We start from the raw sequence: 15,305 nt of genomic DNA on the forward strand, positions 1-15,305 counted from the left end.
TTGATCTTTAATCACCCTGTTACCGTACTTAAAAGGAATTTACCTGCACTGAGCTGCACTGAGAAATTGCAACCATTTAATGCCAAGCTGCCTGTGGGGTTTTAAATTTGCAGTGAGAACTGGTATAACCACATATTTAACTTTTAGTGTTTCGCTGGAACTCTTTCAGAGAAGGTTTACTTTTTCAGTTAGGGCTATGATTATCACCTTCAGAAGAGTCTTTAGAATACCAGCCATAATTTTTCATGAAGCAATAAATCTTTTACTTTACATCATCTAATCCCCCTATATTAGAAACACAGTGATCAATACAGCAGAACTAACTGTATTTTGTAGTAAATAATCTGCGCAATTAAAATTTTGTTGAATTTTTTTTTCCAAACAGAAGCACTTTATCTTCTGTTGTTATAGCAGGGATTTGTGAAAATAGTTTTCGCTTACAGCAAAAACTGTATTTGCTGCATGTTTACTGGCAGTGAAGAAAAACAGCTATTAGACATTTTTTTTCAGTCCTTGTAACTGCTTACAAAAAAGACATTACCTCCCGTTTCTGTGTCAAAAGCTCGCAGTGCCTTAAGTTTTGTTGAACATCCCTATAACAATATTTGATATTTAGTTTAGACATTGTTAACAAAATAGTAAAAATGTTGGCTTTAAAATGGTTTGCAATTGTTTTGACTAAAAAATAACTATTTTTCTCTGAAAGGGTTTCTGAAATGTTTCCACAATAGTCTCACTTTGCATTTTTGAGTTTTGATAGAGGTCAAGCAAGTCTCATCTTTGTAAATGGTTACCTTAAATGTGCTAAAACAATCTCATGGCAGCTTGAAATATTGAACAAATGAAATAAATCCCTTTATGCATTTAACCAATCGGAAGGACCCATTTACGTTGTTGATCAATCAGATGAGCCCTTTTATGTTTGATGTTTGCCTCCTATGTCGACAAGGGTCATTTGGAGTATAATTTTTAAACTGTTGCAGTGAAATGGAAATGATGTTTTTGGTTGTTTTGTTATTTGTTTATATACCGCAAATTATATCGTTATCGCAATATTAATCACCAATATCGCATATCGCGAGTTTCCCTCATATCGTGCAGCCCTACTGGACATATATAAAATAATTTAAGATTAAAACTGGATTTCTGAATCTTTAATCCAAATCAGAATGTATCAGGAGCAGATAAAAAAATGCCGTCGTACAGTTTTGATGGTGAAACTGAAATGGGGGAGCCAAAGTCTCCCTGCTGCGCTTCATTTTGATGCATACACTTGCATACAAATAGATACATTAACATCTTCGGTTTCCGCGTCTAAGCTGACGTCTGGTTCAAAACTGTACTGCTAGATAGCTTTGATATCGCTCGCCATTTTTGTTGCATTACTAATGTTAGCCTGGGTTTGTAAGGGGCTGTAAGGGAAAGAATGTAAAGAAAGGGATGATAGGATATCAGTGGAAGCTTACTTCTACGTCAACAATCTCACCCACAACTCATAGCAAAGTTTCCTATGAACGTATTGTGCTGCCAAAACTTTGCCCTAGAAGACAACAGGTTTTTTGATTTTGCCTAAAAACAGCATGATCATTATTAAAAGACCACTGGGAATGCTTTGAAAAAAGATCCAAAGATGATCGAGTAGAACTTTAAACATCTTCCCTTTTAATCTTTGCTTCAGACATATATACCAAGTAATAAATCAGCTTTGCTACCTGATTTCTTAGGCTCTGTGATGTGAAATCTTTTAAAAATCTTTATTCTCTTTTTGCTCATCAGCACTGCCGGAAAAAAAAAAACACCCCATATTGGTCTAATAGATAAAAGCATGAATGTGAAGATCTGCCGTTACAAAACGCTGAATCATCAAAGTCATAAATCATCACGTAACATCAAAAAGGTGTGAGCAAGAGACAGTAATGGAACCAAACTGACTAAACAAGCTGTTCAACTGCCACTGAACCGGTGAGAAAAAAAAATTCTGATCTCTCAGTCATTGTTTTCAGAAACAACTTTGGTTCTGTGTTCCAGGAACTTACTGGCTCATATAATAAAAAAATAAATAAAATAAAAGATTTGGCAGTTCTTTAAGCCGAGCTTTCTTTGGAAGTAACAAAACCCACACAAAAAAACCACAATTAGAGAAAATGAAACTGAAAGGTACCACAGACACACAAAAATCAACCTCGAGTAAACAAAATCTGAGGATGTATTCAGACAGGAAAAAATCCTTTGTTCAGGATCGAGTCCTGAACCTTGCGTTTGGTCTGTATTCAGACAGGCACCAAGCGGCCCATTCTATTACGGACCAGTTAAGTTGTACCACTGAGAACGATTGTATTCCAACTGAGGAATCCAAGAACGGACCAAAGCTCAGTCCAATTGGTAACGAACTGAGACCACCTCCAAAGATGGGTTCAAGAGCAGTTCCTGGCCCTTCACCAGGGTTTGCTTGGGTGTAATGAGACTGAAAATTTGTTTCAGATTATTGGGGAAAACGAACTCTGGTTCACCTGAAGAGTACCAAATATGTCCAGTCCGAATACACCCTAACACATCCACACAGTGTGAGCAGTGACTTCAGTCATGAGGCATTTTAAGAAAGAAGATTTATGTCCAGTTTGAGACACTTTTTCTGTGTTTGTATGTGCACAGTTTCTTTCAATTAAATAATATGGATCATTTAACTATTTTATCACAGCAAGAACATATGTTTAAATAAACTATTCAAACATTCTGCATTTCATGTCACATTTTTAAATGTTAGCTTTAATGTGCATTTTGTACAACACATGTTAATTTGTGACAGAGGAGATAGCTATGACAGCACCTTTACCTTTTACTGGAAGCAGGACTGTGACAAGCGCATTCAACCATGAACATTGTTTATAAATGTCATGCTAGAACAGGGGTCAGCAACCTCTACCACTCAAATAGCCATTTGGATCAGTTTTCACAGAAATGAAAACAGAAGGAGCCGCAACACCCTTTGCAAAACCTGGTGTTATCAGTGTATGGCATAATTTCCCTCATTTTTTATCCTCTGTTTTTTAATGGGTTCCGATGAGAACTATTTCCCGAGAAGCAACAAAACTAGCAAATATGTCATAATTAACTAGCAGTAACTTAATGTGCTTCTCCAATAGATTTTTGTCAACAGACACATTTTTTTCTCATTTATCAGAACGTTTTGCGTTAAACGCTGCATGTTTATTCCGAAATGTCATGCCACATTTGAGAATTTGTTGTTTGCTAATTCTTCATTACATATTAATCATACTGGTTGTTATGTTACCACTTTGAACACGCAGATAAACCACTAAGACGACCAGGACCACAAGGAACGTTTTGAGCTTTTAATTTCTTCTCCAGATGGTTTATGTCAATGACAATAAAAGCAAATCTATCTGTATATCTGCATGTTCAAGTAGTAACATCACGGCAAGGAATTGCCTTCAGGGCTTCAGTGTGATTTGGCGACAGATATCTCTGACCTCATGCTGGATTTCGCCGGCTCGGATTACATGAAGCTGGAAACTGGAAGTTGCTCTGCAAACCGGAAGTAGCGCGGAAAACCGGAAGTTGTTACTTTCGGTCAATTTACTTTTTTTTTTTTTTTTTTTCAAAAACATTTTAATTCCCCCTGTATTAACATTTAAACTTAGTTACTAAATTAATTCCTGGAGGCAACACACTGGTAAAGTCGTCAAAAGCAAATAAAGCTGCCCAGGTGCCATTAAACATACTGTTTTCTTCAGGAACATTGTTGGGATTACACGCCGGTGGGAGTCATGGCGGTGATGCAGGTCAATTGTCACAAAGAACTTTACTTAGAAAATATCTACATGTATGTCTTTTTTACACCTAATACTCAGCCTGTTAGTTTTTTGTTTTTTAAAAGTATTTTTATGAACCTTTCTTGTACTGCTATTGGCCAGCACAGGGAAGCCCTTTCAGGGATGAGCAGCTCGCCTCGTTCCGACCCGCTCCTGGTTCAGAACTGATCACAAAAATACAACAGCTGTTCGGCAGACGACCCAGAGAGGTTTTTGCAGGATTAGGCTTTCTTTTTTAGAAGAACTTTCCATGCCATAACAGACTCTGGTCTGCGTTCACAGCCGCAGACATGCCCCTCCGCACGTTCATGCTGCTCTTTTTCTCCTGCCCGCTCGCACATCCTAACGGTCTCAAAGGCACCACAACAATCTTAAAACATAAAAGTAGAAGATCTAAATTGAAGGAAATCACTATTGTGCCCATTACCAACCTCTTATCAGGTTCAACCAGTGAAGCCAGTTAGTCATGCATTATCAGAAGAGCTGCTGCACCATTCTCAGATTTATTTATGACAAAATACATAGGTTTTGCTGATGACATTCTTTTAATTTAGCGCAAAACAGTTTGTCCAAAAAGCAGTTGAAAAGTCGTACACTCATCTGCTTTTAAGTCAAAATCATCAAAGATCCAGATTGTGGATGACAAGTTCAAAAGAAGCCTAAACACTAAAACATAGAAGACAAACATAAAGAAAAAGCCACACTTAACACACCCAAGATAATTGTACGATCCATTTCAGTGAGCCTCAAGCAAACTGCAATGACACACCTGCCTTCCGCTTAAAATATGCCTTGAACTGGCTGCTCCTCTCATTGACCTCCACGGACCAGAACAACACAAAAACCCAGAGCATCTGGAAGTCTCTGCCTGTATTTATTGAATGGTGGATGCCTTGGGATCCCTGATTATTCAGACTCCTTCAGCTGACGAATTAAAGCAGCTCCTTAAAGATTTCTGTGACTCGATTATTAACACCCGACTGATGGGAATGTTAGAAAGATACAAGAGTGATAACAGAGATTGTAAATTTTTGTGGTTTCAAATGTGTGAAACTGCATTAACAATCTTAACACCAACTATAAACCAGCCAAGACTAGCATATATTATCTAAATCAAACAAGTATGCTCTTTGCACAATTCAGAAATCAGATCATTTTTCCCCCTTTGCCTTTATATAGAGGAAAAGTTATAGCACTTCTCCATTTCATTTCTATTTTTATATTTGTAAGGACATTGAAAATAAGCCACACTCTTGTTATTTCATAATTGTTTATTTAATTTTAAAACTGTTTAAATGTTTGTGGGTTTATTACAAATCGTGTAGTACTGTAAATGGCCAGCAGGTGGAACGAGCGCCGTCGGGTAAGGATGACGTCATGCTGGAGCGAGCAGGGCTGGGCAACATGAATGAGACGGAAAGTTAGAAGAGAGTTCTGAAGAGCGCTGACAGTTTGTTTTTCTTGCCAGAATTCACATGTATGTGTTTGCATACACTGCTGAACTTAGAAGAACCCGTGAATAAAATGCACAAAATGTACAGTGGTCTGCTGTTCATTTAAAGTGTGCAACAAAATGTGGTGGCCCATACGGGGAATTTTGTCATACCTCGTGGCGTTTCAGGAAATAGAGTGAGTGTCTGCAGAGCTACAGGACCATCTACATCAGTGTTTTCCAACCAGTGTGCCGTGGGAAATTTCCCTCATTAACTGATCTAAAAACATTCACCATCTCCAGGAATTAGCTCTTTGTTCATTAAAACAGGCCCTGATAAAACACTGAGTAGTTAGGAAAATGAAAGATCATAAAATACTTTTTTCTTTGTGTTTATTTGATTCTATTAAAAACATTTTGACAAGAATGATGGTACCGCAATTTAGCCGTAGCTTCAAACGTTTTCGGAAAAGTCCCGTCCCTTTGACTGTCTCCAATCATTCTTGGAGGCTTAATCACACGTCATCAGTCTTACCAATCAGAAGTGGTTAAAGTCTTCATTTCCTTGTTCCGATTCTGCTCATTAAGTCGCTTAGTTCCAACAAAAATACCAACTAAAGCTCGTCTTTAGCGGTGTAGCTTTCCGCGGGATCTGGTATGAGACCGTGGAACAAGTGAACAAAACAAAGAAGCTCAGAGAAGAGAGTCTATCTGCGTTCTGCAGCTAATTTCACTACATCTCCCATGATGCATTGGGTTAAAGTGACAACGTCTCAACGCACAATGAGTCTTCGTTGTCAAACGTCTTGAAACCACAACAAACAAACAGTTTTTAAATCTTCTAACTTAACTTTTATTACATCTTTTGAAAAAAACCGCTGCAACTTCCAGCTTTTTCTGCCACAATTATCACAAAAATGCAGGTGAGATTGTGGAGGGGATCAATACAGACAATGAGTTTCTCCTTTTTTTTTACATTTTTGGACACTGGTGTGCCGCAGGATTTTTGTCAAGGTTAAAGTGTGCCGTGGCTCAAAAAAAGTTAAAAAACACTGATCTGGAGGAGGTGCTGCTGCAGTTAAGAGTGGAAGAACTGCAAGAGGTATGTGCTCAAGCCAAAATCACAACGACCATACAGGTCAAAAGGCATATGCTAATCCGAATGATATGTAAAGCAGCTGAGACAGCTACTGAGGAAGAGGAAGAAGAAGTTGCACATGAGTTTTTAAAATATTTAATTAAAAGTGCAAAGGAAATTACAGTAAATGACAATAGTGATGTACAAGCATTGGAGGAAAACACTTGTGAAGATGCAGCTGCACTGGCTAACCTGCAGGAGCAGTTTGCTGCACTTCATTTAAGTTTTCAAACTTCTTCAAGAAAGATCGAAGAGGAGTTGAATAAATTGACACAAAGAGTCTTTAAAAATGCTGGCTCTTCTCTGCTTCAACCTCCAACCACCTTTGTTACTCTCCCACCTGAGATAACCATCAGGCAAGAATGCAAAATTAATGGAAAAATCGGAGAGAGAGGCCAGAAAGATAAACTGTCAGCTGTTTCAAAAAAACTGATGTTTGATTGCAAAAACAAAGAAGCTGCCAGTATTGAGTGAGAAAGACCACAGGTTTTCAAAAGAAACATTAAAGAGCTAACGTAAGAGAGCTGAGAGCCGAAGCACAACCGTTTAAAAACACTGTAATGGGTGCAATGGGAGGACAAGAGAGACACATTCCTACCTCCACTAAACCTAAAGTAACTCAACCTCCAGTGTCTCAGACAGAAGGTACCTGATTTCTGAAATCAAAGAATTAAGAGGAGAAATTGAAGAACTTAAAACTCGTATCAATAAACCACACAGAACTCTTTTCCAACAAAGAATGACAAGAAAACGTGGCTGCAAAACCTGCCAAGTTCTCAATAGAGGAGGGGTGTGTGATCACTGTTTTAAATGTGGACAAAATGGTCACACATCCAGGGGATATAGAAACAAAAAGATCTCCGCATATTCTCCAGGAGAAATAAAATGTCTGTCAGAACTGTCACTCCAATCCAAGAGTTACCTGCAGAAAAGAGTGACCAAAGCAAAGACCCTCAGGATTGCTATCAGTTGATCATGGACAGTATCCAGCACTTAGAAATGAAGTTAGGCAAAGTGACAAATGAAGCTAAACAAGAAGAACTTCATGTCAACCTTCTCTCCCCAATGCAAAAGATAAAACTTGTCGATCTTATTGGGAAGAAACATCTAATCACCTGCGTCTTGGATGAAGTTGAAACAAAACTTTGTGGGACATAGGATCACAAGTGTCGGATTCATAAGTGAAACATGGAGATAAGAAAATCTCCCACACACAGTAGTAAGAAGTCTCAACAAAATTATTGGACCAAATACATTGAAGTGGAGAGCAGTGAATAAGACCAAAATTCCATTTAGTGGCTGGGTTGTAGTTACACTCAGGCTGCCATCAGAGAATTTTCCACAGTTAGAACTCTAAGTTCCAGTTCTGGTAACAAGTGAAGAGGGAGTTGGAGATGAGCCAATCATATGGTTTAATGTGATCAAACATTTTCTTGAAAACGGCATATACTTGCCCCCGACAGTCACAGAAGCTCTTAGTGCAGCATTTTCCTTTGATTGTAGGAAAACTTAAGTATTTCATAAAATGATGAGAAAAGGGGACGACAATGTGGGCAACGGCATGATTACAGCTGGCAAAAGAGACATCCATATTCCAGCTGGCCAGACAAAAGGGGTGAAGTGTAGAGTTAGAGCAAGGTTACTCCCAAACCAGGAGGATGATCTTTTTGAGCCAAGCCCTTATTCACTGTTTCCCCAAAGTTTGTCAGTAGAACAGGGTGTTGTGAGTTTACAGAGAGGGTCATCCTCCTTCCTCACCATTCCAGTCACCAACAGTACAGCCCACAACATTAAACTTTATAGTGCATGACTATAGTTTGTTAGACAATTGTAACATTGTGTTTGTGTGATACAATAGTAACATTTGTGCTGTATAATAGTATAAAAGTGTAGTTTTAGCACACGACAATAATAGTTTTTGTGTATAACTATAATTGTATTTTTTCACAAGTATAACAATCTGAGGATGTAGCGGGCCTTGCAATAAGCCTAATGGCTTTCTTTGAGGTTGACCAATGGGTCAGGTGGTCATTATACCCATCTGCTAGTAATTTTATCAAAAGTTGTTTTTAAAAAAGTTATTTATTGTTGGCACATTTAGCTGTGTATTTTCTATTTTTAAGCTACTTGGTGTGAAAAGCTGTACATCAATAGTCAAATAAGTATATACATTTATTTAAGAAGTGTTCTTCGGTTCATTTAACATTTTTGGTCAAAAAAAAGAGTAAGACAAAAGAAACTAGTTGACAACATGATCCCAGAAGATGAAATGATAATGAGGTCATTACTCCTCTTTTTATATGCAAATAATAGATTTAGCACTCAAGTCAAAAGAAATCCTTCTCAGCCTTTCTTGAAAATGGCTTAAATGTCTACACCCTGTCTAATAACTTGCGCTACTGGTTAGACTTTTTTTTTTTTTTACTGTCACATAATATCCTTGACATTAATTGTGTGACAAAAATAATATAGGTGGTTTAAATACATGGACTGAACTTGTCAGCTCTGTGTTTTTGTAAGCATCAATGTGCCAAGTTACTGTATCAAGTTGGGATGGGAGCATTTTAACATCTTGGGTTCCAAGAGAGATTACATTTCTTTGATCCAGTCAGTCTAATTTTATTGGACTGGAGTAACATTGCAAAGCATAACCGAAATAAAGAGTTAGATTATAATTGACACCTGAGGACTTTATATTTAAAATTTGTTTTGTTACGGGTAACTTTACTAGCATATGTATTTGACTTTGTTTTAAATTCTAAAAAAATTTTCAAACAAAAAAAGAATACATGACAAATGTGGATGTTTTTGATGATACAAATACCTCTCCCCCTCTGGACTGCATGTTTTACTCATTGTCTTGCTTCAAACTCCCTGTAGCCCATTTACTCTTCGTAGAAGAAAATTGACACAATAACTATGATAATTACACAGTTTAAGTCAGTGCTTCTCAAATAGTGGGGCCAGGGGGGGCGCGCAGTTGTGGCGGTTTCAGGCAAAGGTAATACGGGCAATTCCCCGGGGCTCAAATTTAACAGGGGGTGGTGGTGACAGCAGCTCAGTGCTTGGAAAAAAATATGCGCCACTGTTGGTTTCCTGTTATCTGTTATATCACAGAGTTTGTAACAGCCTGAAACCTGTGAACTGCTGTCCCTGCAGCTGCGCGCTCCTGTCTCCTGTCACACACAAGAAGAAAAGGGGAGGGGTAGTGGGCTCAGGCTGTAAACTGGGCCCGTGGGGCTCTGCAATCACAGTCTGGATTGCGCAACACCAGGATCACCATGTGCCTTTAGGCTACGTTCACACTGCAGGGCGTAATGCTCAATTCGGATTTTTTGAAAAAAAAAAAATCAGATTTTTTTGAAGACCGTTCACATTTCCAATTAAATGCTAACTTTTGTGATCTCCTGTGTAAACGTAAAATGACCCAGAATTGACCCGCATGCGCAGAAGAGTACTCAACGGTGAACGACTTCAATCGTTGTTTGCGGAAGTAGCTAACGTTAACAATGGATGTCAACAACAATGTTGTAAACAGTGGATCTCTTTTTGCATTATTAAATTTATTTTCACAAAGGAGCCAGCACAATAACAATCTTCTCATTTTAAGAAGGCATTGGAGCCGGGATCGTCTGCACCCACTGTTCTGGAATGGGGATGTGTATGTGGTGGGGTGTGTGCATGCGTGCATAAGAGACAGGAGAAGAACCCATGCAGCGGTAGATAATGGGGGGGCAGTGTGGGCGCACATTCGTCTTGTGTGTTACGGAGGAAGGAGAACGGTAATAAAAGAAGGTTTCCCCCAGAATAAATGCTGTTGACTCTTTATTAATGCGCTCTGGAGAATCCTGGAGAATCTAAGGGTCAGAACAGGGAGGAGGAGGAGGATCCGCCTTGGGTACCCCGGGCTTCTGACTACGGTCGGAAAGGGGAGGGGGCGCAAAAACATTTTCTTTTTCCTAGGGGGGGCCTGGCAAAAAATAATTGAGAAGCACTGGTTTAAGGGAATCTGGACATCAACTAAAAAGCCAGTATGGTGGCAAAGGGGTTAAAATGCATTTCGTTGCTTTTGGCTGAGGGTTCTTAGGTGTTATGTTTCAAGTGACAAAGTAGAACGGTATGTCTTAATTAGTCATGCAATAAATATCTTTCCTCTTTGGCACATTCAAATGATACTTTGAATTTTTCCAAGAACTGAAAGAGTTAAGGTACACACCAAAGCCTCTTCAAGCTTTGAAGACCGGTTTTTGTAAACCGAAATCCTTTGATGATTTGATCTACATAAAAATGGGAATCCCACAAAAATTACTTTTATTAGTTTTCTCGCCATATCCTGTAAGAAAGAAATGCAAGTTATTTAGAGGTTTACATCAACTGAGTGCTGTGAGCAGAATTCTTTTATCTATATTATTTGTCTGTGTATCTATTTCATCAAGTTCGACTTTGCCAAAAAAAATTTTAATTACGACACTTTCAAAAGGATCTTGCACATCTTTTCACTTTTAAACCAATGATTAGACTAGGGGTGTCAAACTGATTTTGGTTCGGGGGCCGCATTCAAGGAGTCTGATCCCAAGTGGGCCGGACCAGTAACATAAAAGCAAAAACAGTTTTTTTTTTTTTTTTTTTTAACTCAGTTGGAAAAAATGCCTCAGCCAACATGATAGCCTAATCACTTATTACACATTCATTCACAGAGGCCAATCGATGTAAAATAAAATTCATATCACTTAAAAAAATTGATTTATTTAATTTTATTCAGACTGAATATTTTACATCTGACACTGAATCAATCCTTATAATAAACTCAAGAGAGGCTAGAGAAAAAAATCAAACATCTGCCTAAAATGTAAATGTGCAAATCAATTAATAATTAAACTTGCAAACATTTTTAAACATAACACGAATTTGGAGTTAACCTCCTTTCTCTCCTCAAACTTCAGCCAGCCATCAATTTCAGGATTCATATCCTGTGCAGAAACATATTTACTGTCTTTCAAGTGTGCAAAACACAATGAAATGTCCAAGAATGTTTTCCTGGTTTCTGTCGGAATTTTGTGGCAACACCTGCCTTCTTCCTGACCTTTGATGGGCGCCATCAGTGACCAGTCTGACATCACGTGACCAGTTGACTTCAACATAGTACAGCACAGTAACTAGAGAGCTGACTATGTCATCAGCTGTTGTGTCCAACAACTCAAGAAACTCCACTGCGACGGTCTCTTCAGCACCTCTAAGAAATATGCACAGTTGTGCAATATCTGTATCTGTGCTTTCATTAATAGTGACCAAAAATACAATTAATGACTGGATTCCTTAATATGGTGCCCAAGTCTCCTCAGAGATGTTGTATCTGTAATCATAGTCCTTGACAGACGGCTTTTTGGGAACAAGACTTCTGCAGCCTTCAGCATTTTTCCATAAGTTCACCATCTGAAAATGTTTTGGATGTTTGCTCCAACTTGTCTACAATCAGGTGTCCATCACTGACATCACGCTGCAGTAAATGCAGACGTTTGTTTCTTTCAGTCCAGCTTTTAGTTTAGTTGGTAAATCCTCTGTTTTCTGCAAACGGTGAAACTATCCTCGTCTCATTGTTTCATAGTGGTGCTGAATATTATATTCTTTGAGCACTGCCACCTGCTGATGACATAACAAGCACGCAGGTTTTGCATTCAGCTCTGTGAACAAATAAAACTTTGTCCATTTTTCCTGGAAAGCTCAGCACTTCACTTCAACCCTTTTTTTTTTCTTTTAACAACATTTTGGTCATTAGGGTGTCACTACTGATCATTCTCATAACAATGTAACAGCAGTGGGGGTTGCGGGGAACCAAACTACATCTTATTCAGACACAGAGCCGTTAGGTTTCACTTTTGGCAGGGGCAAAGGTATGCATTTTCACCGGTTTTGCTTAGCCTTTGTTCCTCTAGCGGCGGAATTGCGCATTTCGGTTATTTCTTTAAAAAATCATAACTCACCACAGGAATGGACTAGAAACGTGCTTGTTTTTTAAACATTCTTATAATTTTTACTCTTCATAACTGGGCCGGATTGAACCATACGGCCCGCGGGCCGTATGTTTGGCACCCCTGGATTAGACACTTAACATTTATGGTTGGGAAAATGTGCTTAGTTTTATTTTAGGTCTAGTACCATGTGTCACTACCAGAGGGAACCTTATTTGAGTAACGGTTGTAAAATAATCACATGTAGATAAAAATAAAACACAAAATAAAATATTAGTACAATGTGGCACAAACTCATCCCTCGACACAGCAGAACTGATGAAATAACATCACCGAACAGAAACACAACAGTAGCGAGTTGATTTGACAGTGTTGTTTAAAGGAAACAGACCTGTGTTTACATGATCACTTATTTCTATTTTATTTAAACAGTTCAATATTACAACACAGTTGTCTGAACCGGCTTCATACTAATTGTACAGGAACACAACATCTGTTGTAAATTACAATAGCTGACTGCTAAACTAAACAGAATAAGTTTTACTAAGCTCTGCCCCTAGACCCTCCTCTAATAATTGTCTATTAACACGAATACTTGTTAATGCGTGGATTTTATTAAACCTCACAATTCCAACAATGACAAACTTGGATCATTTCAAGTAAATACAGAATACACAGGCAGGTTTTCTGCTGATTTAAAGCTCATTCCATCATGTAAAGGATGCACAACTTTAAACTCTAAAACTGATGGCAATAAAAACTTTTACATAGGTCAGAAAATAATACATGTTAGGGGTAGTGGGATTCTTTTGCTGCAGATGAGGCTGGTGTATGTCACAAAACACAAAAAAGTGTGGAGAAGTTTGGTTGGTGGTAATCTGCAGTCCAATCTGTTGAGGAGAATGACAGCAAAAAGTGTCTTCTTTTCTTTTAAATCTAAAAGCTTTATTGATGTAGTTTACCTTGGACTAGTTAATGGTTAACCACAGACAATACAACCCACTTCTAGTGGGAACAGTTTGATAGTTGTTAGACAACATAGGTGAACTCCGCAGATACATTATTCACTGGAGAATTTTTCTTCAACCAGCAGATGACAGCAAAACTCCACACAGAGGAGAACAACATCCTGAATAAGTGTGAGAATTTCTACCCCACAAATGATGATTCTCATTTAACATTTAATGCAGCACTAAGGAATAGTGGAGTCTCTGGTTTAGGCTTGGCTGTTTCATGTGGGCAGAATGAGACACACCTGGAACTAATCACTTACCTATACATTTTGGGGCTTCGGGATGCCACTCATTTTTTTCACACGTGATTTCAGCAGCACCCTCCAACATGAAACCATGGTAACAAGAGTACAGAGCAGTCACTTTTTGAGCATTGAAAGTGAAAATATAATCTCCATTATGGATCCGGGTCGGAGAACCACACAGGTCATAATCTGGAAGTAAATCAGAAATGTAGGTTTATTTCTTTCAATGCAGAAAGTCGTGAAAAAGAACAAAAGAAAATCAAGTCAATGAAAATATTCTTTTCATTGACTCACCTTTGCTTTTCTCCTCCCTCCAGGCTTCCAGGTTAATTGAAGGTATGCTAGCACAACTGACATATTCGTTTGGAAATTTCCCAAATCGGAAGGAATCAAAAGGGACTTCCTGAATGTCTGTGTTGTCACAGATGACACGAGACAGAGAGCCTTTTAAAAGCTCATCCTTCTGTTCCTGCTTGAAAACACCATCAGCTTCCCACCAAAACCTGTGGGGGGAAATTCTTTTTTAACAATTGTTTACCTGCAAACTGGTTGATCAAATAACTGTAGTGTTTAAAGTGCGTTGTACCTATCGCCATCACGAAGAGCTTTCATCTGTTTGCCAATCAAACAAGCAAAAAGTGGACCTGTTCTGGCATCAGGCAAGTAGTTTTCAACAAGTCCTCCAAGCCATACATCGATGTTGTCCAGATGCTTGTACATGTTTAGTATCTTCTCAGCAACCCTACCGTCTTGCAGAACTACTTTAAGATTCTCCAGCGTATCGATGCGAGCCAGTCCACAGAATTCCCTCCACTCGTTGTATCCTGCAAAGAATTTTATTGATAGCATTTACAGAGATGCTGTTTGGCTTTGGCTAGCCAGATTAAAGAGGAAATCGGTTAGATGGCTTCTGATTTTGAATCTGCTCACATAGGCATGAAGATAGAAAATATGATTTTACTATTATGTAAATAAACTTAATAAACAGCAGAGTTAGGATTTCAAATGTTTGCGACACTAGAACATTTGTTTTAGTATTTACATCTACATTTCTTTCCCCTATATTAAACTTGCTCATTTTTTACACCTTGTATTTTTGTAATATGCATAATCAATGCATATTGACTGTTAAAAATAGCAACTGTTGAAAATATTGGAACAAATGGAGTGACCAACCTTGCCTAGTTATACTGCAAAAAGTATAATTAGGACTTCTCAAACTGCACAGCATGTGAGTATTACAGTATTCATGTGATCAAACACACTGCATTGTAATACCAACATCTTTATTACTAAGATTCTTATTTATTTTTAAATACAGGCTGTTAAAACGGGCTCCACTGCTGCCAAGCAGCATAGCCCCCCCACCCCAGGGTCCCTCTGTGTGTAGTGTGTGTATGTGTTGTGTGTTTTGCGCCAACATGCAGTGTGTTGTGTCTAAAGTAAAAGTTAAAATTGGGGGGCGGACCAGTGAGAGATGAGCCCAGATGTTTCACCGTGCCCCCCCTCCACCAGACCACCCCCACAAGGCGCTAAATGAATCGAGGTGTCTAATGTGCGAGTAAAAGGGGAATGGTGGGCGGGTGCCAATGTGACCCCAAAGAGAGTCACCCCCGGGCAGCCCCGCCAGCGTATCCCAGCCATCCAATTCCTGGAGCCCTGTGTGTGTGTGTGT

The 15,305-nt window shown here is 38.7% G+C and overlaps 1 protein-coding gene across 2 annotated transcripts in view; it reads right to left on the reverse strand.

Annotated features, from left to right (window-relative positions):
• Nucleotides 1–12,732: 12,732 nt before the first annotated feature.
• tpo (thyroid peroxidase) overlaps nt 12,733–15,305 on the reverse strand; it is a 35,738-nt gene continuing 33,165 nt past the window's right edge. For both annotated transcript variants that reach the window (XM_020713670.2, XM_011490598.2), the window contains 4 exons: nt 14,217–14,454; nt 13,925–14,133; nt 13,646–13,819; nt 12,733–13,262 (listed from right to left, as the gene is read on the reverse strand). In XM_020713670.2, the coding sequence (XP_020569329.1) occupies nt 13,207–13,262; nt 13,646–13,819; nt 13,925–14,133; nt 14,217–14,454 (677 nt within the window). In that variant the 3' untranslated portion in view covers nt 12,733–13,206. The remainder of the gene's footprint in view (nt 13,263–13,645; nt 13,820–13,924; nt 14,134–14,216; nt 14,455–15,305) is intronic.

Source organism: Oryzias latipes, chromosome 22 (assembly GCF_002234675.1).
Source record: "Oryzias latipes chromosome 22, ASM223467v1".
Classification (NCBI taxonomy): Eukaryota; Metazoa; Chordata; class Actinopteri; order Beloniformes; family Adrianichthyidae; genus Oryzias; species Oryzias latipes.